The sequence below is a fragment of the Caenorhabditis remanei genome, chromosome I (assembly GCF_010183535.1).
Source record: "Caenorhabditis remanei strain PX506 chromosome I, whole genome shotgun sequence".
In the NCBI taxonomy this organism is placed as follows: Eukaryota; Metazoa; Nematoda; class Chromadorea; order Rhabditida; family Rhabditidae; genus Caenorhabditis; species Caenorhabditis remanei.
This window is the reverse complement of record NC_071328.1, coordinates 15,020,183-15,043,630: the sequence shown is the minus strand read 5'-3', so window position 1 is coordinate 15,043,630 and position 23,448 is coordinate 15,020,183. Positions and strand designations below refer to the sequence as shown.

Genomic DNA, 23,448 nt, shown 5'->3' with positions numbered 1-23,448 from the left:
CAGGGAGAAAAGCATACATGTGACACTTTTTATATATGGTTGTTTGTATGATTTTTGGGGTTAAAATACGAAAATTTTTGATTTTCCATGTGATGTGTGGTGAAAATTGCTCAAAAATCTCTAAATGTTCACTTTTTCAGCTGAAAATCGCTTGAAAATCTGGTCTTTTTGGAAATTTTTGAGTGATTTTCAACTGGAATACTGTAATTTTTGAGATTAGTTATATAATTTTTACCTCAGAAACATAAAATTTTGAACAGAAAACTGAAAATTGATCGAGTGCAGTTTCAGCCTAAAAAAAACTGAAAGTAAGATTTTTCACTGAAATTGATCGAATTTTCAGATTTTCCGGGCAAAAATCAAAATGTTTAACTAGCGCTCAGTTTTTGCTAGCTCAGTCACTTTCAAAGCCGAAAAATCTTAAAATTTAGAGTTTTTAGCTGAAAAACGCTCAAAAGTCAAAACTCCAGCTGAAAACAGCATCAAAAACATCTAAAATTACCACTTTTCAACTGAAAATCGCTAAAAATTCCGAAAAATTCCAGTTTTCTAGCTGAAAATCGCTCAAAAAGCTCTTTTTGGCTGAAAAAAGCGCTCAATGTTTTCACTATTTCATACTCAAACTCTGCCAAACAAAAATAACAACAATGCTCCAATCGTTGAGCTTGGATGCAGAATTTTCGAGATGAATAACATGTTTTCGGCTCAAAATTCCAAAATTCCAATTTTGCTACAAATAATTGTAAAAATGAAGTTTCTGGTCTGAAAACTATGATAAAACTCGATTTTCAAAGATTTTTAACTTTAAAATCCACGGAAAACCACCCAAAATGACACGGAAAACCCTCCTGCCACCATGAACCATCGAACAAAAAAGAGAAAACAACAAATAGTGATCTTTGGAGTATAAAAGGTTGACTAGACGGGAAAAAAGAGGGAAACGTCATTCTATATGCTTTGCGAACATGTGATTTATTCAGTTTTGGGTGGAAAAATGTCGAAATCGAAATTTCGGGAAATTCCGTGGGCCAAGGAGCACGTGATTGACATGTGATGTTTTTTTGAAAAAAAGGGAAAAATGTTGATTTTTTACCTATTTTTGGCGGGAAAAAAGAGAAATTTCGGATTATTTCAACAAAAATGAAGTTTTTTTGTGCCTAAAAAAGAAAAAATTGAGTTTTTTGAGGGAAAAAAATCGGGAAAATTGAAAAATGTTGATGTTTAACCTATTTTTGAGTGAAAAACAGGGGAAATCTCCAAGATTTTCAATAAAAATGGAGTTTTTTGAGCTAAAAAATTGAAAAAAAAAAAGATTTTTTTCGTAAAAAATCGGGGAAATCGAAAAACGTACATTTTTAAAGATTTTCAGCATAATTTCAGCATTTCTACCTGATTTTCCACACCAGGACGTCAAAAATGACGCAAAATCTCACTTTTGTACAGAAAACTATCACAAATGATGCAATTTTGGCCTGAAACTCAGTTTAAAGTAAATAAATCTATATTTCTCAAGATCTCGAGATGTTTTTTGAGTTCTGAACACTCAAAATCACTGAAAATCGCTAAAAATCGGTCAAAAACTAAATTTTCATGCGGAAATAATTTTTCTACTATTTTTTATCGGAAACCCCGATTTTAGGCCTAAACTTTTGGAAATTTTCGAATATTTTACGAATTCTTTCAGTCAGATTCTTATTCTACACAATCTGACCCATTTTTCATACACTATTTCAGCCTGAAAATCGCAGAATTTCAGCTTAAAATGATGCTGAAACTGGAAAAAATGCCAAAAATGTGGCACAACGACACTCCGAAATAACGCACCGCGTGTTGTTTAGCGACACCGGCGGCGTCATTTCGGAGTGTCGTTGCAAGAATTTTCCAGCGATTTTTTTATTGTTTTTCAGATTTTTTCTATCAATTTCCAGTAATTTTTTATGATTTTTATATCAATAGATAGCCCGAAAAATGGCGAATCGATTGATATATAATTCAAGTTTTTTGTGTCTCAAAAATCTGTCGAAAACTTGTGAAAACTAAAAATGATGTAATCCCAAAACTCAAAAAAATGAATTTGGAGCTTCAGGAAAATGGGTTGGTTCGGAATTGGCGGTCACGACACTCCATCATCGTCAGTGGAGGTCTCCGCGCAGCCAGTCGATCTCAGCGCCGGTATGAACTTTGCGGTGCCCGGATTTGATTCGCCAACGGTAAGAACTTACCTAAAATGGAGGAAAATCGCTACCAGAAGTTAAAAATAGTATTTTCCTTCAGATTTAGCCCCGAAAATCCGGAAAAATCGACTAAATTCACCCAAAAGTTCACGAAAAACTCAAAAAAAAAATTCACTCTTTTTCAGCCCGCACCATCATCGGTCCCGGATCATTCTCCGTTCCCGGCCGCTCCAGTCCTCGCCTTGGATCAACTGAAATCGGCGGGAGTCAATGTATCTCGACAAATGACACCTTACGTGCAGATGGATCCGTCCATGTTCGCCTCTCAGCAGCCACAATACATTATGCCTGAAGGAGGTGTCGCCGGAAAGGGAAAATTCGAATTCGCACTCGGGCATATTGGGTACGGAGAGGAATCCTGCTGGCGGAATTGTTTTTGAGCAGAAATTACAGAAAATTTGTGAAATTGCAGCGAAAATCGGCAAATTTTGATGCCAATATTCAGTTTTTTTGCACTGAAAATAGTGATTCTTCTCGAAAAACTGCAAAAAATCAGATTTTTCATCTTTAGGAGCTTTTTCTTGCTTTTTTTGTCTTTTTTGAAGGAATTTTCGCTGGAAAAAAGGAAATTTAAGTTTCTGAAGCTACTAAACCGCTTTCCGAAGGTTCGGCTCTATGAAAATCGGCAAATTTCGATGCCTTAATCCATTTTTCACTGAAACAAGCTATTTTCCTTGAAAAACTGCAAGAATTTGGAAAATTTCGCTGAAAATCGGAAATTTTCGATGCCCAAATCCATTTTTGCACTTAAAATAGCGATTTTGCTCGAAAACGTGGAAAATTTCTGATTTTTCAGCTTTATGAGCATCTTATCTGGTTCAGGTAGATTCAAAGCAGCCTTTTCCAGTTTTTTTTGGCAAATTTCAGTGAAATTTGGCAAGTTTCGATGCCAAAATCAATTTCTGCACTGAAAATAGCAATTTTGCTATGAAAGCATCAAAATTTCTAAAAATGTGAGAAATTTTTGGGAATTTAACCGCCCAAATGAAGACCAACCAAAAAATTGGTTAAAGGTTTCAGAAACTGGATTCAATTGTCCTGATGTTCGTTTGTGAACTAGAAACGCGTCAGAGGCGCGCCAGATTTCAAAAATTTGATTGTTTTGCCGAATTTTGAGCTATTTTTAGTCAATTTTCAGCTAAAACTAGTTAAATCCTCCGATTTCTTCAACTTTTTCTGATTTTTGAGTTAAAAATCGAAAAAAAGCTCAAAAATCAAAAAACCTGTTTTTCTGTGTGTCCGGATGTCCTTTTGCGGACGAAAAACGCGTCAGAGGCGCGCCAGACGTTCGATGATTCATTCTTGGGACTTTTTCGCCTGTCTGTGTGTCCGGATGTCCAGATTTTCTTCTCGTTTCTAACGATAAAACTCTATTTTTCGCCTAAAAATCTCATTTCCTCCAATTCCAGATGGGCAGTCGGTGGTGCATTCGGTGTGGGTTGTGCTCGCGGAGCCGTCGGTGAGCTCCTGAACCCAGAAACTCGTAAAATGGTTGGAAAACCATGGATGACGCGTATGGTGAACGCGACGATGAAGCACGGATCAGGATTCGCTCAACCCGCTGGAGCGATCGTCTTCATGTACTCAGCACTGGAAATCGGACTTCGATCGGTTCGAGCAGAGGACGAATTGAATGGATTCGGAGCCGGAGCACTGACTGGAGCCATCTATCGATCGCCTCATGGACTGAAAGCGTCTGGAATTGGAGCACTCGTCGGATTGGGTATTGCCACCGCGTGGACACTGTCGAGCACCGATTCGAGACAACGACTCTCCGAAATGTTCAATAATCATTGATTTTATTTCTGTTTTTGATGATGAATTTTGGGATATTGGAGGATTTGACTGAAATTTCAGCGTTTTTAGTGATTTTTGACGTCAAAATCGGCTTAAAGAGCTTTGTTTTTCAAGTTTTGAACCTGAAAAACAGTTTTCTACGGTTTGGAGATTTTTTTTCAGCTTTTTAGCCGATTTTCACATTTTTTAGCTTAAAAATTCAGTCAAAAACGAGTATGAACATATTTTTCCAGCATTTCGACTGAAAACCGGCATTTTTCAGCCAATTTTACGCAATTTGCGAAAATCCTAATTTTTCTCCCGAAATATCATATTTTCAGCTTTTTTAGCTCAAAATTTCAGTCAAATCCGCCTCCAATTCTCCATATCCTTGATTCTTGTTTTTTGTTGTTCCCTTTTTTCCCCAAAAATCCCAAAAATTTAGCCGTTTGTTTGTTCGTAGATCATGAAATTCCCTTGTCGAAAAATCGAATCTTCATCTGCATTTTCAGCCAAAAATGACTGAAAATCAATTTTTCGCAAATTTGGATCTGGAATACTTGAAATTTCAGCGCTTTTAGTGGTTTTCGACGCCTGGAAGTCAAAAAGCTTTTTTTAAATTGAAATTCCAGTAATTTCCAATAAAAACAGCAAAAATCGCAGTTTCTCACGGTTTTGACAGAAAAAATATACGATTTTTTACAGTTTTTCACTACAAAAAATGAGTTTTGAGCGCATTTTTTGGTATTTTGAGTATTTTCAGCCATCTTTTCGCAAATTTAGATCTGAAAAATGCTAAAACTCGAAAATTTGAGTCCATTTCTCAATTCTGCCACTTTTTTGTGAAAGTCTTAATTTTTCACCCAAAATCTCATAAAATTACGTTGAAAACTCATTTTTTAACGCAATTTTTAGCTGAAAAGTGTGAAAATCGGCTAAAACGCTGAAAATATGAGATTTTTGGAGAAAAATCAAGATTTTCACGAAAAAAGTAGCAAAATCGAGATCTATAAGCCGATTTTCCAAGAAAAACGGTATGTTTTTGACTTCCAGACGTCGAAAATGACAAAAAACGCTGAAATTTCAAGTTTTTCAGATCCAAATTTGCGAAAACATCTTTTTCCTCCCCAAAAATTTTTTATCTGGCGAAAATCCCCAAAAATTTAGCCGTTTATTTGTTTGTAGTAGATCATGGAAGTAGATCAAATATTCATGGATTTTCCCTCTTCCACTTTCGTCCCCCCATCTGACGACGACGTCGGTGCTAACGACGCTTCGTCACGACGTCTTCTGCTCATCAGAATCAGTGGGAACATGACGATGAGCGATAGGAGACACGCGAGAAGTGGCCCGGTGTATTGGTAATTTCTCTCGAAACGAGAATACCAGACACTTGACCATCCGACGGCGACGTCGCAGTCGAATCCCTCGAATCCTTCGACGCATTCACACGAGAATCCGCGATGGAAGTAGGCGTCGTTGACGCAGACGCCGTGGACGCAGATTTTGCTTCCGAAGGCGTCGCATGAATCGTCGATGGTCTCGCATAGACTTCCACGTGTTCCGTTTAAGCATTGACAGCTGAAAAAACACCGAAAAAACCACTTAGATTGTCAAAAAACGCAAAAATAAAAATGCAAAAAACGTTTTGCCACGGAGAGGAATCGAACCCCGAAGTGATTTGGTGACATCTTAACCAGTCGGCCAACTTCTGGCCGAGTGGACAAGATGCCAGTTTTCCACCAAATCACTCCGGGGTTCGATTCCTCTCCATGGCAAAACTTTTTTTCCATTTCTATTTTTGCGTTTTTTGGGTTTTTAAGGTCAAAAATCTCGTGATTTTAGCTTCCAAAACACCGTTTTTCACTCAAATTAGTGATTTTGAGCTGAAAATCGTGTTTTTATTCCATAAAAACCTCATTTTTGAAGCCAGATCATTGATTTTCGTGCTCAGAATGTCAAAAAACGCAAAAATAAAAATGCAAAAAAAGTTTTGCCACGGAGAGGATTCCTCTCCGTGGCAAAGACACCTTAACCACTCGGCCAACTTCTGGCCGAGCGGTTAAGATGCCAGTTTTCCACCAAATCACTCCGGGGTTCGATTCCTCTCCGTGGCAAAACTTTTTTTGCATTTTTATTTTTGCGTTTTTTGACATTCTGAGCTTAAAAGTTGAGTTTTTGACGGATTTCAGACACTCCGGAAACCTGTTTTTGAGTACAAAAGAGAAAAAATTTCAGAAAAAATTCAACAATCACTATTTTTGTTTCTGAAGTTTTGAAAATGTCAGGTAAAATTTACAAAATTTTGGTTTTTGAACAGTTTTTTCGAAAACTATCCGAAAAATCGCAAAAAATCGAAAAACATTTTTTTGAAATTCCAGGATTCGGGGTACTGTAGTTGGATCCTGGAAGAGGTGGATTACTGTAACTCTGGATCCTAAATCCGAAATCCTGGACCGCTTGGGATACTGTAGCTACTTCACTACTACAGTATCTTGGATTCTCGGCGTTTGAGCTTCAGGATCAAAACGATCCCAACTACAGTACCCCGATCAAAATGTTTTCGATTTTTTCGATAAAAAAAATGTTTCACTCACTCATAGCATTTCAAAATGTTTCACTCACTCATAGCTCCGTGTCTTTGGATCCACTCGACACGTGCCAGAATTCTGGCACAAATTGTGATAGCATGGATTCGTGTGAATCTTACAGAACGGTGGCAAGTATCCGGATTCACAGAGACATCTGAAGCCCTGGGCCTTCTCGTTTGGGTTGCACAGAGGCATTAGGTCGTCGGCCGAGGGGATATCGCTGAAAAAATCAATTTTTTGGGGAAAATAAAAAAGAAAAAAATGAATTGGTGGGGAGAGGAATTGAACCAGGGAGTGATTTTTCAAAAGGCGCCGCCCTTAACCAGTAGGCCATGGGTGCAACGTGAATAAGAGGGGGAGAGGACGGTAATAAAAGTGGGGAGCGCGGTGGAGCTGTGACTAATCGATAACTAATCGATAAAAAGTGTGGAAAATCATGAAATATACCAATTTGGACATGCTGGAAAAGAATATATAGGAATTTGGAAGATTTCAATAATTTCAAGCCTAGATTCGAAAAAAAAACAATGAAAAAAAGTTTCCAGGGGACATTTTCACAAAAATTGATATTTCAAAGAATCGAACATACTAAACATTGTAAAAATTGGTAGATATACTAATTAGGGCATGCATATTCTGAATCAACATGTCTTTATTACTGTTCTAGCCAATTTTCAGCAATTTTAATCTATAAATTTTCGAGGAAGTCGGTTTTTTGTACTTACAACGAATTTTCAAAAAAATCGCTTTGATGTTCTGGCCAATATCTCAACAACCACTGTACCAATTTTCGAAATTTTTATATTTTCAGAATCAGCATGTCTTAATTGGTATGATAGCCTAAATTTCAGCAGTTTTTACTTATAAAATTTTGAGAAAAACGCGTTTTTGCTCATTTTTTCGCAACTTTTTACCATTTTTCCCCAATTTCCCCATTTCCCCCATACCTATCACACGGTACACACCGCCCGTTGCCACACACTCCCTTCGCACACTTCTTCTCATTTATCTCCACACAATCGTTATTTTCCGTATCCAGTTTAGCGGATAACGGGCAAAGACACTGAAATCGGCTGGTGCCAAATGCCACGTCGGCTGACGAGGGAATCTGAAAAATACTTTGATGATGATGCAAGTGCGCTCCACTAACAATATTTGACCTACCGGAATACAGTCGCCATGCTTACAAGGGTGTCTGGCACATGGGTCGAACACTTCGCATGTCTCACCGGTGTAGTCCGGTTTGCAGCTGTAAACGGGTTACTGTAGAGGGTTACTGTAAGGCGAAAACTTACACACACGTCGCCTCGCCGTTAATATCCACACATGCTCCATGCTGAGAATCGGTGCATTTCTCATCCCAACGTGCTCCGCGAGCCAGCTCTTCTCGAGTTAAAGAGCACGCGTCGTGACGCTTATACTCACAATAATAACCATCGGTAAGACGGTTCGGGCACTCACAACGATGGATATAGTAGGCCCGAGAGGTTTGGACTGGAAAAATACAGTAGTAGAAAAAATTTAATAAACGAAAAAAAAGATAAGCCCAATGCGGGGCTCGAACCCGCGACAACCAGATTAAGAGTCTGGTGCTCTACCGACTGAGCTAACCGGGCGGCGAGTAAGGAGAGGGCGCAAGGCGTATAAGACTGTAGCAGCCGGCGAGAGGGGGAGGCGGCGAGGAGGGTGTTAGAGAAACAGAGTTAAGAGGGGGAATTTCAGAAATTGGTCATTTTTGCCCAATTTTTCGCGAATTTTTTCGATTTTCTCACCTCTAATCACTTCTGCTACACATTTCCCATCATTTTTACACCATCCGCTATCCATTTTCCCGTTTTTCGTCTCGCCATCATGATAGTCTTTCTGAATTGCCCCCAACTCCCAGATATCCTTATCAAGACCGATGTCGATTCTGGCATTTTGTAGATCAAATTTGTTTTTTGATTAATTAACTCACTGGGCAATTAACCTTTCGAAAAAGTACCAAGAATTTCGTCCCGCGGCGCAAGGAACCAGATCCGCCGGGATTGTGTCCGGGATTTTCAGATTTTCACAGTTTTCGCCTAGAAAATCGATAATTGGTGTTTGATAATTGGTGTGCTAATTACCAGTTACTGTACCACCAATAATCTCCAAAGTTTGTGGGCATTTACAGGTAGCAGTGACAGTTTTGGTCTGAAAAATATGAAAAAATAGGTTGACTTTGAAGAGGTGTCACGGGGTTCCGTAGCAATTTATATTGTTTTTGTTTAGACGATCGTGTAGATCAAACCTAGCTCTACATTTTTGAAGTTGACTACTTTTTGATAGCTCTGCCCACTTTTGAGACACAACGTTTTTCCGCATTATACCTTTGCGTTCTGGGGTACCCATATTTAAAGGCGCATATCTCAAAAGTGGGCGGAGCTATCAAAAAACAATCAATTACAAAAATGTAGAACTAGGTTTCATCTACAAAATAAACTTAAAATCAATAAATTTGGACTGAAAATAAAAAAGTTACAAAAACTCGAATTTAGTCAATTTTTTGAAAAAAGTTCAATGTCGCATTTTTTAAAGGCGCATATCTCAAAAGTGGGCGGAGCAATCAAAAAGTTGTCAACTAGAAAAATGTAGAACTAGGTTTAATCTACAAAATGAGTCAAAATAAAGACCGTGAGACCCGCTCAAAATTTTGAAAAACATTCCCAAACAATTTTTTTTTTCAAAATTTTCCATTACCTGCCAATCCACCACATCCTCACAAACGCCACCATTCTGGCATTGTGTATCGAAGCATGCCGACAGTTGTTCACACTAAACATTAAAAAAACTTTCAGAATCTCAAAAAAAGAAAATTTCAGATTTTCAGCCTACCCTCTCCCCAAAAAACTGTTTTTCACACTCGCAATGACATGTTCCATTTTGATCTACCGTTCCTTTGCCTCTACCAAGACAGTACACTTCTTGACACTTTCTATCCACATCCGACTCATCACACAACCCTCCAAAGGTCCCTTTTTGGCAAATACACTCGTATTCCACTTCTATATCGATATCGGCGAGCTCTTTGTCGGTTAGCGGCGAGTTCGCACCTTTAGTGAGTCTTAAAGACTTCAATAACACTGTGTTCACAATGGTCTTCTTGGTTTGGATGCTGAAAATCCCCTAATATAAAGAGAAAAAGAAGAAAAAAGAAAAAAAGAGAACTGAAGAGAGTGGGATTCGAACCCACGCCCCCGAAGGGACTGGTGCCTTAAACCAGCGCCTTGGACCGCTCGGCCATCTCTCCGCCGGCGAGACGAGTGTGAGCGGGCGTATATAAATGTGGGGGAAAGCGGGCGGCGAGATTGGAGGCGCCCATACTTGTCACGGGCCGGGCCGGGCCGGGCCGGGCCCGCTAAAAAAATCTTCCGGCCCGGCCCGTCAAAATATTGAAAAAAAGGCTTGCTGCGGGCCCTGCGGGCCGGCCCGGGCCCTGAAATTTTCAGAGGGCCCGTGATTTGACAAGTATGGAGGCGCCGAGGAGCTCTCAGTCACAGCATATAGTTAAAGTATATATACCTGACACATGTCGAATTATTCTGACACAAATTCCGCTCACATTTCGATTGATCCGCCACGTGTTCACATGTTTTACCGTAATGCGTGACGGGGCAGACACAGTAGAAACTGAAAAATCGGTGAAAATTGAGAAAGTTTGAAAGAAAAAAAGGAAAAAACCGCACTTTCCATCCTCACTCAAACATTTCCCGTTGTTCGAGCAAACGAAACGATTTTCCAGACAAGGGTTGAAGTTTTTGTTCTGAAATTATTTAAAAAAAAAAAGAAAAAAATGGAGAACAATTGGAGACAAAAAAGGAGCTTACTTTGAGTTTTTGAGAACCCGTCACGGATCCCCAATAATATTTATTTCCTAAAATTATATATTCTTGTAGATCAAACCCAGGGCTATATTTTTGCAGTTGATCGTTTTTTGATAGCTCCGCCCATTTTTGAGATATGCGCCTTTAAAGATCGGAGAGTCGGAGAGCGCGTGTTCCATGAGGTACCTATCTTTAAAGGCGTGTATCTCAACAGTGGGCAAAGCTATCGAAAAGTTGTCAACTACAAAATTGTAGTCCAGATTTTTGACCTACAAGATGAACATAAAATCATTAAATTTAAATTGAAAATAAAAAAGTTACAAAATTTCGAAATTGGTCAATTTTTTGCAAAAATTTAAATTTAGCATATTTTAAAGGCGCATATCTCAAAAGTGGGCGGAGCTATCAAAAAATTACTTGGTACTAGAATATAGCTCTTTTCTTGATCTACACAACCAACGTAACATTTTTTGGTTTAACACAAAATTTGAGACTATGACAAGCTCTTAACGTTAGCCCTTCTTCGAGAACGCAGCAATCGCGCTCCACCGCAAATTTCCCCCCAAACTCACCCTCCTAAACGCCACACTTTCTTCATTATAATTCGGTGCCTTCTCGATATCATTCGGCGCATCCTTCTCCAAAAAATCGATCAATTTTCGAATTTTCGCGCCTAAAAATTTGAAAAATTTTGAATTTTTTCAAAAAATTAAAATTTCGCGCCAAGCCCTGTAGGTCACGCTTACCCGAAACCAGTGAAAATAAGAAGACTATCAGAATAATCAGATTCATTTTGAATTGAAGAAGTTGCTGAAAAATGGCAACGTTTTGCGAGAAACGTATCGAGAACGTGGTGGTGAGTTGGCATTTTTACGTAAATTTTTAAATTTTATTAAAAAAATTTAAACTGAAAAATCAATCGATAATCCTTCCAGAATTGCGCTGTCGAGGGCGCCGGACAATTTTACGCTGTGCGATTCGAGCCGATTCCCTCAAAAACTTGTTTCGATGTGACCCTGAAGACGGTAGGTCTGAAAACATTTTTTTTGAAAGGGCGCCACGAGGTCTAAAATTGGTAATTTTAATTAGATATCAAGTTTGTTGTGTAGATCACAAAAAGCGCTATATTTTTTTCGTAGACCGTTTTTTGATAGCTCCGCCCACTTTTGAGATACGCGCCTTTTAAGTTGGAAATTTGCAAAAACTGCCCAAATTTGTCATTTTTAATGGAAAAATGTGATTCTTACATCAAAATAACCGGAAAATTCCATTTCTCACGTTAAAAACCATTAAAAACTCAATTTTTCATGCCGGAAACCACATTTTTAGCAAAATCTGAGGTTGGTCGAGTAGTTGTTGGCCAAGGTGCACTATGAGAATGGGTACCAGGATTTGGATCCGCTTACGGTCAATTTTTGGAATTTTTGATTTTTTCCGTTTTTGATTTATTTTATCTTGTAAATTACAAAAAGCGCTACATTTTTACAGTTGACAACTTTTAGGTAGCTCCGCCCACTTTTGAGATATGCGCCTTTAAAGATTGCAACCTTAGAATGCGGGGTAGGAATCACCTTATCTTTAAAGGCACATAACTCAAAAGTGGGCGGAGCTAACAAAAAACGGTAAACTATAAAAAGATAGTTCAAGACATTTTCTGTTCACTCATGTAACATTTCTGCCACTTTTACAATTATAGATGCCATCCGGCCCCCTCTGAAAAAAAAATTCAAAAAAGTTTTTTTTTGTACGGTTGGCACCGTGTGCTTTCTAAACAATTCTTTAAAGTCGCTTGAGTTTCTAGACTCACTCCGTATGTCACTGTGTTGCCGCGTTGACCTACGGGCGCGCGCGCACTTCTCGCCGCTGTTTTGTCAATTTCGGTTTCAAAATGGAGAATTTCAGGACTCTTGGGCGCTGGCGGCGGCACGTTAGGTGCGCGTCGTTATCTCGTTAGTGATTTTGCCTTTTCTTGAGTTAGTTTTTGTTATCATTCTGGGCGCTGAACGACACCGGTTGGTGTCGTTTTCTCAGTTGTTTTATTTTGTTTTCCTCACCTTGGGTCGTGTTGACCAATTTTTATTGTCTTTTGCTTGTTTTTGGGTTACGTAATAAAAGAATTATTACGAGAACCCGTGTTTGTGTTTCACTTCTTTAACTTGGGGGCCGTTGCCAAATTTTCGAGTCGAAAGACGAGAAAAAGGACCTGTTGCGTCTGAAATTCGAAGGTGTTAAGCAGTGCTAACATTACTTCAAGAGAATTTCCCACGGAAAAATCGGACTGGGACACTGAGTGACCAGTGCTGGTGATTTCGTGCAAATAGCTGAAAGCAGTGAGCAGTGCCACTGTTATTTCGAAAGGCTATCACTAATTCCAGAGAATTTATCGATTTTCTGGTGAAATTAGTTGGAAAAATCAGAGAGTGCACATAAATTCGTTGAATTTGCGTGTATTTTTCTGAAATTTGCTGACTTTTCGTGGAAAAACCCACGAATTGATAGTGAATTATTGATTTTTCGTCGGAAAATTTTCCAGCGAAAATTCAAATTTCCAATTACTTTCATCTGAAAATTTTGCGATAAATTGAGCAGGAATTCGTGGAAATTTCTGATATTCCACGAATTTACATAAAAATTATCGATTTTTCTGACGGAAAATTTATTTTTCGAACAGAAATTCGATTCTGCTCGTCTGGTAAATAGTGATTCAAATTTTCTCGCAAAAAGTGAGAAAAAGTATATTTTCCAAATTTCGCAAAGTAAAAGCGAAAAGGAAATAGTTTTATCATTCCAGTGATATTTCAGTGGAAAGTACTTATTTTTCTAGTAAAAGGAAAGTAAGAATAAGAGAAATTGGAAAATTTCAAAGTTTCGGTGATATTTTCATCACCAAATTGGTTACTTTTTCTGATAAAAGTGAGATTGTTGTATCTTGTATTGGTGCATGGTGACCAAGTAGAAAATTCTGTGAGTACAATATGGTTTTCGACGGAGATCCGAAGGGAACATATGTCTTTCCACAAAGTGCTGAAAAATTGTGTCCTGAGCTGGTGATAGAGTATGAGAAACTGAAACAGTATATGCTGGCAAAAAGATTGAAGAATGAACAGGTTTACAAGGAAGCAAGTGACAATTGCAAGAAATACACAAGATGTTCAGCGAGTACAATTGCTAGAATTCTGAAACCGATGAGGGACTACTGTGAGCGAATTACTGCAGAGTCACAAGATGACAAATGGAAACTTGTAATTCTTGAGTATAAGCGCGCACAAAGTGAAACACAGATTGATTGCTGCCAAGAACTGCTTGCTGAGAAGGGAAAAGACATTGATACAAAAAGTGTTGGTGTCACGAAAAGTGTTCAGACTGAGGAGCAATACTTTGAGAAATTGCATATCTCAAGCAGTAATGTTGAGAAAGTTACAGTAAGTTCTGAAACAAAGTGTTCAAATGATAATGAATCAGAAAACAAACTGATTGATTACAGGAAGGAAAGGAAAAGTCTGTGTAAAGGGCAAGGTATTGCTAAGATTGTTTTTGAAAAGGAATTGGGTTACGATGTAGACAAGGTGTCTATAGAAGCTGGTAATGTCAAGGAGCTTTTTGTTATGAAGTCCAATAAGGTGTTGTGCTGTGAGGAAGTTAAGGCTGATGAGATTCAGAGCTCCTGCGCAATAAGCACACACGGAAAGGATGAGAATATTGGTGTGACCAAAGGGTGCACAATAGCCAATATTTCTGATGACAAGTTGTGTAGCGGAGATCAAACACCTGGGAAGGCCCAGAGATCTGTCACGTTTACACAGTATGAAACAAAGAAGCAAAGTGTCCAGCAGAAAATAGCTTCTGATGTGATTGATAGTAATGTGGATCTGGTAAATGATCAAGAGGAACGTGAGGTTGAGAATACTATACTTGAAAGAAAGTCAATGCAGTTGCTCAAGCATATACTTGTAGTAGAAAACACAAAGCATCATTACAATGCAAACAGTGTCAGTAGTACTGGTGGTAATAGTTATGAAGATGAGGCTAAGAGAAAGAAAGTGGACCAGAAAGCTGAAGACACTGTGACATGTCCAGGTCCCCCACTGAATTCTAATAATAGCCCCCTCATTTCTCATCACACCAAACATCAGAGTTTCTTAGGAAATAACACAGAAAATCTTGTGGAAAAGAACTGTTCTTCTGATTTCAAAATTCCCAATCCCGGAAAGCCCGGACTTGAAAAAAAGGGAGATGGCGCCTGTGGCGGTGTTTTCCAGATGAAAACCAAACGTCGTAAGCGTGAGGAACCCCGTCCTAGAACGGATCCACCAAGTCTTTCGATGATTTATGTCAGAGATGAGATCGCTGATGATTTCTCAGATATTGTTGCTTGTGAAGAGAATGTCATCAGTTCACATCAAATAACTTCGGATCAATCGGCGTGGAGTGAGACCAAGTCGAAGCGAGTGGAAGAGGAGCCGCGTCCTCGGAAGGAGCCACCTCAATCAATCTTGTTGAATTGGAGTGACACCAAGACTGGAAGAATCAAGGAAGAACCTCGTCCTCGGAAGGATCCTCCACATTCATGGATTATGTTCGATGACACATGGAGACGTACGAAGGAGGAGCATCGACCTCGTAAGGACCCTCCGATGTCACACACTCAACACTATGGTCATCATGGGAATCTGTTCGGATGTCGGAACCAGGGAAATCGGCTGCAGGATACCACAAGGAATTTCATCAGTTGCTGATTGGACACGCACCATCTCATCTCGCTGGATGCCATAACTAATCTTTTCGTTTTATTTTTTCAAAGTTTTATATCAAATGTATCTATCTTCTCTTTTTATCTATCATTCTAAGTCATGTTCTCATATTATTTTTCAGTAGATCCTGGTTAAATTATTTCTCTTATTAAAAATCCCCACCCTTTTAAGTTTAGGTTATCATTTCTTAAGTTCTAGGTTCCCTATTAGGTTTTCTATCTTTATCATTCTTACCCATCTTATCCCCTTATCATGTAAGAATGCCTCCATACTTTCATATGACATACAAATAGCACCTCATTCGAGAAAGCACAGCGTCAGGAGGGACTCGAAAAGAAGGGAGATGTACGGTTGGCACCGTGTGCTCTTCTAAACTATTCTTTAAAGTCACTTGAGTTTCTAGACTCACTCCGTATGTCACTGTGTGCCGCGTTGACCTACGGGCGCGCGCGCACTTCTCGCCGCTGTTTTGTCAATTTCGGTTTCAAAATGGAGAATTTCAGGACTCTTGGGCGCTGGCGGCGGCACGTTAGGTGCGCGTCGTTATCTCGTTAGTGATTTTGCCTTTTCTTGAGTTAGTTTTTGTTATCATTCTGGGCGCTGAACGACACCGGTTGGTGTCGTTTTCTCAGTTGTTTTATTTTGTTTTCCTCACCTTGGGTCGTGTTGACCAATTTTTATTGTCTTTTGCTTGTTTTTGGGTTACGTAATAAAAGAATTATTACGAGAACCCGTGTTTGTGTTTCACTTCTTTAACTTGGGGGCCGTTGCCAAATTTTCGAGTCGAAAGACGAGAAAAAGGACCTGTTGCGTCTGAAATTCGAAGGTGTTAAGCAGTGCTAACATTACTTCAAGAGAATTTCCCACGGAAAAATCGGACTGGGACACTGAGTGACCAGTGCTGGTGATTTCGTGCAAATAGCTGAAAGCAGTGAGCAGTGCCACTGTTATTTCGAAAGGCTATCACTAATTCCAGAGAATTTATCGATTTTCTGGTGAAATTAGTTGGAAAAATCAGAGAGTGCACATAAATTCGTTGAATTTGCGTGTATTTTTCTGAAATTTGCTGACTTTTCGTGGAAAAAACCCACGAATTGATAGTGAATTATTGATTTTTCGTCGGAAAATTTTCCAGCGAAAATTCAAATTTCCAATTACTTTCATCTGAAAATTTTGCGATAAATTGAGCAGGAATTCGTGGAAATTTCTGATATTCCACGAATTTACATAAAAATTATCGATTTTTCTGACGGAAAATTTATTTTTCGAACAGAAATTCGATTCTGCTCGTCTGGTAAATAGTGATTCAAATTTTCTCGCAAAAAGTGAGAAAAAGTATATTTTCCAAATTTCGCAAAGTAAAAGCGAAAAGGAAATAGTTTTATCATTCCAGTGATATTTCAGTGGAAAGTACTTATTTTTCTAGTAAAAGGAAAGTAAGAATAAGAGAAATTGGAAAATTTCAAAGTTTCGGTGATATTTTCATCACCAAATTGGTTACTTTTTCTGATAAAAGTGAGATTGTTGTATCTTGTATTGGTGCATGGTGACCAAGTAGAAAATTCTGTGAGTACAATATGGTTTTCGACGGAGATCCGAAGGGAACATATGTCTTTCCACAAAGTGCTGAAAAATTGTGTCCTGAGCTGGTGATAGAGTATGAGAAACTGAAACAGTATATGCTGGCAAAAAGATTGAAGAATGAACAGGTTTACAAGGAAGCAAGTGACAATTGCAAGAAATACACAAGATGTTCAGCGAGTACAATTGCTAGAATTCTGAAACCGATGAGGGACTACTGTGAGCGAATTACTGCAGAGTCACAAGATGACAAATGGAAACTTGTAATTCTTGAGTATAAGCGCGCACAAAGTGAAACACAGATTGATTGCTGCCAAGAACTGCTTGCTGAGAAGGGAAAAGACATTGATACAAAAAGTGTTGGTGTCACGAAAAGTGTTCAGACTGAGGAGCAATACTTTGAGAAATTGCATATCTCAAGCAGTAATGTTGAGAAAGTTACAGTAAGTTCTGAAACAAAGTGTTCAAATGATAATGAATCAGAAAACAAACTGATTGATTACAGGAAGGAAAGGAAAAGTCTGTGTAAAGGGCAAGGTATTGCTAAGATTGTTTTTGAAAAGGAATTGGGTTACGATGTAGACAAGGTGTCTATAGAAGCTGGTAATGTCAAGGAGCTTTTTGTTATGAAGTCCAATAAGGTGTTGTGCTGTGAGGAAGTTAAGGCTGATGAGATTCAGAGCTCCTGCGCAATAAGCACACACGGAAAGGATGAGAATATTGGTGTGACCAAAGGGTGCACAATAGCCAATATTTCTGATGACAAGTTGTGTAGCGGAGATCAAACACCTGGGAAGGCCCAGAGATCTGTCACGTTTACACAGTATGAAACAAAGAAGCAAAGTGTCCAGCAGAAAATAGCTTCTGATGTGATTGATAGTAATGTGGATCTGGTAAATGATCAAGAGGAACGTGAGGTTGAGAATACTATACTTGAAAGAAAGTCAATGCAGTTGCTCAAGCATATACTTGTAGTAGAAAACACAAAGCATCATTACAATGCAAACAGTGTCAGTAGTACTGGTGGTAATAGTTATGAAGATGAGGCTAAGAGAAAGAAAGTGGACCAGAAAGCTGAAGACACTGTGACATGTCCAGGTCCCCCACTGAATTCTAATAATAGCCCCCTCATTTCTCATCACACCAAACATCAGAGTTTCTTAGGAAATAACACAGAAAATCTTGTGGAAAAGAACTGTTCTTCTGATTTCAAAATTCCCAATCCCGGAAAGCCCGGACTTGAAAAAAAGGGAGATGGCGCCTGTGGCGGTGTTTTCCAGATGAAAACCAAACGTCGTAAGCGTGAGGAACCCCGTCCTAGAACGGATCCACCAAGTCTTTCGATGATTTATGTCAGAGATGAGATCGCTGATGATTTCTCAGATATTGTTGCTTGTGAAGAGAATGTCATCAGTTCACATCAAATAACTTCGGATCAATCGGCGTGGAGTGAGACCAAGTCGAAGCGAGTGGAAGAGGAGCCGCGTCCTCGGAAGGAGCCACCTCAATCAATCTTGTTGAATTGGAGTGACACCAAGACTGGAAGAATCAAGGAAGAACCTCGTCCTCGGAAGGATCCTCCACATTCATGGATTATGTTCGATGACACATGGAGACGTACGAAGGAGGAGCATCGACCTCGTAAGGACCCTCCGATGTCACACACTCAACACTATGGTCATCATGGGAATCTGTTCGGATGTCGGAACCAGGGAAATCGGCTGCAGGATACCACAAGGAATTTCATCAGTTGCTGATTGGACACGCACCATCTCATCTCGCTGGATGCCATAACTAATCTTTTCGTTTTATTTTTTCAAAGTTTTATATCAAATGTATCTATCTTCTCTTTTTATCTATCATTCTAAGTCATGTTCTCATATTATTTTTCAGTAGATCCTGGTTAAATTATTTCTCTTATTAAAAATCCCCACCCTTTTAAGTTTAGGTTATCATTTCTTAAGTTCTAGGTTCCCTATTAGGTTTTCTATCTTTATCATTCTTACCCATCTTATCCCCTTATCATGTAAGAATGCCTCCATACTTTCATATGACATACAAATAGCACCTCATTCGAGAAAGCACAGCGTCAGGAGGGACTCGAAAAGAAGGGAGATGTACGGTTGGCACCGTGTGCTCTTCTAAACTATTCTTTAAAGTCACTTGAGTTTCTAGACTCACTCCGTATGTCACTGTGTGCCGCGTTGACCTACGGGCGCGCGCGCACTTCTCGCCGCTGTTTTGTCAATTTCGGTTTCAAAATGGAGAATTTCAGGACTCTTGGGCGCTGGCGGCGGCACGTTAGGTGCGCGTCGTTATCTCGTTAGTGATTTTGCCTTTTCTTGAGTTAGTTTTTGTTATCATTCTGGGCGCTGAACGAACACACCAGTCGGTGTGTCGTTATCTCAGGTTTTATTTTTGTTTTCCTCACTCTTGGGTCGCTTTAACCATTTATATTGTCTTCTGATTGTTTTGGGTTACGTAATAAAAGAATTATTACGAGAACCCGTGTTTGTGTTTCACTTCTTTAACTTTTTTAGTTTTTGGAATTTGTAAAAAATCAGTAAATCTAAATTTACAGAATAATAAAAAATTATATAACTAAATAGGAAATGTCTCGAACTATATTTTTGTAGTTGACCGTTTTATGATAGCTCTGCCCACTTTCGAGATATGCTCCTTTAAAGTTAGAGGGCGCGCTACCCTTGCTTAGGGGTACCAGTAGTATGGAGTGAGGATCATCGGGGAGGGGGGGTCCCCCAACAGCTGTACCCCTTTTCGACCGCATTGTGAGAAAAACCGGGGGCCCTCCTCTTTTACCACACTCTCTCGCCCACATTTTGCGAGAAAAAACCGGACCACCCTTCTCCTCCCCCCTCTGGCAAAAAACCTATGCGAGAAAAACCGGGTGTTTCCCAGAAAAAGAAGACTTTTTGCGCAAAAATGTCTTCTTTTTGTGGAAAAAATCCCCGCCAAATTCAAATTCAAATTCGTTTCTCTTTTTTTTCAAATTCTTTTTTCAAATTCTATTTTTCAAATTTCTTTTTCAAATTTCTTTTTCAAATTTCTTTTTCAAATTTCTTTTACACCTGAAAGAAAGAAACACACTTTTTACCACCACAACAACTTTATTATAATAATAAAAACAATAAAAAAAAAACAAATTTTAAAAACAATTTAAAAAATATAAACGCGTATGGTTGTGGTGTGGCGTATGGTGTGTGGGGGGTAGTAGTTGTAGTAGGTGTCGATGAAGTTGTGGTTGTAGTAGGTGTCGATGAAGTTGTAGTTGTAGTAGGTGTCGATGAAGTTGTGGTTGTAGTAGGTGTCGATGAAGTTGTGGTTGTAGTAGGTGTCGATGAAGTTGTAGTTGTAGTATGAGTATGATGATGATGGCTGGTGGTTGGTGGGTGGGCTGGCCTGCAATAAAAAGATGAATTATTATTCAACCACAACTATTATCTATTTTCCTACCTCATCCAGTGTGGTGATGATGAGTGTGGTGATGATGAGTGTGTGGTTGTAGTAGGTGTCGATGAAGTCGTAGTATGAGTATGATGATGGTGATGGTTGGTGGGTGGTATGGGTTGACCTATACGGTGGCCACAACCACTTCCACAGGGTACATGGACCCTGGATCCTCCACCAAGAAGACCATACGGTCCTCCGGGTGGAGAAGCCAGATCCCATGGACCTGGTGGAAGTGGTCGGCCACCGTGGTCCGACGACTTTTTGGTCCGAACGCCATGAACGCGCTAAAAGAATCTTCGACACATTTTTGAGCTCTTTTTGCTCAAGCTCTCTGGCCAGTCTTCAATCTTGAGTCATACGCTAATGCCATCAGTCACAAAATCTCATGGTAAATTTGACGACATGGTGGTAAATTTCACGTACCTATCTACTTCCGTGATTGGTTTTACGGAGTCGACCTATAGAACGGCGGGGTTCAAAAGCATCTAGATTATTCAATTTCAAGCTCCTCCTCTTTTATTTCATCTGCTTCAAGCAGGGTGCTCCGAGCTCGGGAAGATGGGCGTCTTGACATGATTGAGTTTTGCTTTTCTGCAAATTGTATCTAGTTAGTGAATGAAATATGGAAAAAAGTAGATCACTTACCGTATGGGGTTTGGTTGAACTATACCGCCACTACTGGAGATTGAGCTGCTTCAATACAAGAACATCTGCACGGATAAAGGATCGAGCGGTAAAAATGCGTCGAGTGCGGATGAGGCAATTGTTGAGAGTGAGAATAAGGGGAAACTAGTATTCAAAAAGAATCAGGGAGGAAGAGGGCGACCAGCCATACAGTAGGCAGTCAATAAGGGATCTGGCTTCTCCACCCGGAGGACCGTATGGTCTTCTTGGTGGAGGATCCAGGGTCCATGTACCCTGTGGAAGTGGTTGTGGCCACCGTATAGGTCAACCCATACCACCCACCAACCATCACCATCATCATACTCATACTACGACTTCATCGACACCTACTACAACCACACACTCATCATCACCACACTCATCATCACCACACTGGATGAGGTAGGAAAATAGATAATAGTTATGGTTGAATAATAATTCATCTTTTTTATTGCAGGCCAGCCCACCCACCAACCACCAGCCATCATCATCATACTCATACTACAACTACAACTTCATCGACACCTACTACAACCACAACTTCATCGACACCTACTACAACCACAACTTCATCGACACCTACTACAACCACAACTTCATCGACACCTACTACAACCACAACTTCATCGACACCTACTACAACCACAACTTCATCGACACCTACTACAACTACTACCCCCCACACACCATACGCCACACCACAACCATACGCGTTTATATTTTTTAAATTGTTTTTAAAATTTGTTTTTTTTTAAATTGTTTTTATTATTATAATAAAGTTGTTGTGGTGGTAAAAAGTGTGTTTCTTTCTTTCAGGTGTAAAAGAAATTTGAAAAAGAAATTTGAAAAAGAAATTTGAAAAATAGAATTTGAAAAAAGAATTTGAAAAAAAAGAGAAACGAATTTGAATTTGAATTTGGCGGGGAATTTTTCCACAAAAAGAAGACTTTCTTGACTGAGGCGCAAAAAGTCTTCTTTTTCTGGGAAACACCCCGGTTTTTCTCGCATAGGTTTTTGTCCAGAGGGGAGAGGAGAAGGGTGGTCCGGTTTTTTGCGCTAAATGTGGGCGAGAGAGTGTGGTAAAAGAGGAGGGCCCCCGGTTTTTCTCACAATGCGGTCGAAAAGGGGTACAGCTGTTGGGGGACCCCCCCTCCCCGATGATCCTCACTCCATACTACTGGTACCTATCTTTGAGCGCGTGTATCTCAAAAGTGGGCGGAGCTTGTGAAAAACCGTCAACTACAAAAATGTAGCCCAAGACATTTTCTATCTGACCATGTAAAAGCTATTTTATTAACTCCGCCCATTTTTCTTTCCAGTGCGCTCCACCGCACACCGAGTACATAATCACCGTCAACATTCCCAAAACGTATCCATTCACTCCACCGATTTTAGTCTGTAAGAAGGATCCAAAGATTAAATTAAAGTTTTTGGAGAAATCGCAATGGAAACCGAGTATTGGGATAAGAGAAGGTAAGTCAGGGGTGTCCGGATGTCCATTTTTCAAATTTTTCGAGTTTTTGGGGTCAAAAACCCACTAAAATCGTCTGAAAATCTCTGAAAATCTCCAATTTTCCGAATTTCCAGTCCTAATCGAGGCGTGTCACGTGATCTCCCGTCGTGATCTCTCCTCACGTCTTCCGGTTCTTCCACGTCTTCGTCCACCACTTCTGAAGCCAAGAGGATCCAGATCTCCACCGAAAAAACAGTGATTTAGAGAGTATTTTGTGGAAAATAAAGGAGTTTTTTCATCGGAAATAAAAATTTGAGCGGAATTTATATGTGAAAAAAAAACAAAATTTTCAGCCCACAATTTTTTTTTTGAGTTTTTCAAAAAAAAAATTCTGACTTGTCCACGAGGAGTACACGGCGAACTATATTGGAATTTTCTATAAATTAGAGTATTGGTACTTTTAAATACGCTGATTTCAAAAATCCAGACCATTTTTCTTTGAAACTTCTGGAAAATGAGATATTTCTCTTCGAATTTTGTCAACAACAAAAAAACAGATATGATTTTCGAGTATTCTTGAACATTTTTAAATGCAAATATCTCGTTTTCTAGAAATTTTTAAAGAAAATGAGTATGATTTTTGAAATCAGCATGTCTGGAAGTATTTATACCCTTATTTATAGAAAACTCTAGAAGTTTAGCAGGGAGTTCGCCGTGTACTCCTCGTGGACAAGTCGGAAAATTTTTTGTCCACGAGGAGTACACGGCGAACTCTCTGCTAACATTCTGGATTAATCTGAAAGTTAGGGTATAGGCACTTTCAAACACGCTGATTTCAAAAATCATACTCACTTCCTGTGAAATTTTCTAGAAATTATGATATTTGTCTTCAAAAAAAAACTCAAAAATTCTCGAACTATGGCTCTTGACTAAATTCGAAAAGAAATATCTCATTTTCCAGACATTTTGACTGAAAATGATTGTGATTTTTGAAATCAGCGTGTTTGAAAGTGCCTATACTCTAACTTTCAGATTAATCCAGAGTGTTTGCAGGAAGTTCTCCGTGTACTCCTCGTGGACAAG

The 23,448-nt window shown here is 39.3% G+C and overlaps 3 protein-coding genes across 3 annotated transcripts; 2 read left to right on the top strand and 1 right to left on the bottom strand.

Annotated features, from left to right (window-relative positions):
- Positions 1-2,090: 2,090 nt before the first annotated feature.
- GCK72_003237 (uncharacterized protein) lies at positions 2,091-4,031 on the top strand (the record flags this gene model as incomplete). The annotated part of the gene is made up of 3 exons (XM_003094755.2): positions 2,091-2,210; positions 2,360-2,577; positions 3,644-4,031. 3 exons carry the CDS (start codon positions 2,091-2,093, stop codon positions 4,029-4,031), a joined length of 726 nt encoding a protein of 241 aa, XP_003094803.1.
- A 1,181-nt stretch (positions 4,032-5,212) lies between these two features.
- Positions 5,213-11,238, bottom strand: GCK72_003236 (uncharacterized protein; the record flags this gene model as incomplete). The annotated part of the gene is made up of 12 exons (XM_053723908.1): positions 5,213-5,591; positions 6,636-6,821; positions 7,549-7,709; positions 7,766-7,850; positions 7,897-8,095; positions 8,374-8,513; positions 8,559-8,664; positions 8,710-8,776; positions 9,323-9,397; positions 9,515-9,748; positions 11,019-11,119; positions 11,193-11,238. 12 exons carry the CDS (start codon positions 11,236-11,238, stop codon positions 5,213-5,215), a joined length of 1,779 nt encoding a protein of 592 aa, XP_053592553.1.
- Positions 11,239-21,130: 9,892 nt separating this feature from the next.
- On the top strand, positions 21,131-22,624 carry GCK72_003235 (uncharacterized protein; the record flags this gene model as incomplete). Its single annotated transcript, XM_053723907.1, has 4 exons — positions 21,131-21,190; positions 21,370-21,624; positions 22,232-22,385; positions 22,500-22,624. 4 exons carry the CDS (start codon positions 21,131-21,133, stop codon positions 22,622-22,624), a joined length of 594 nt encoding a protein of 197 aa, XP_053592552.1.
- Positions 22,625-23,448: the final 824 nt, after the last annotated feature.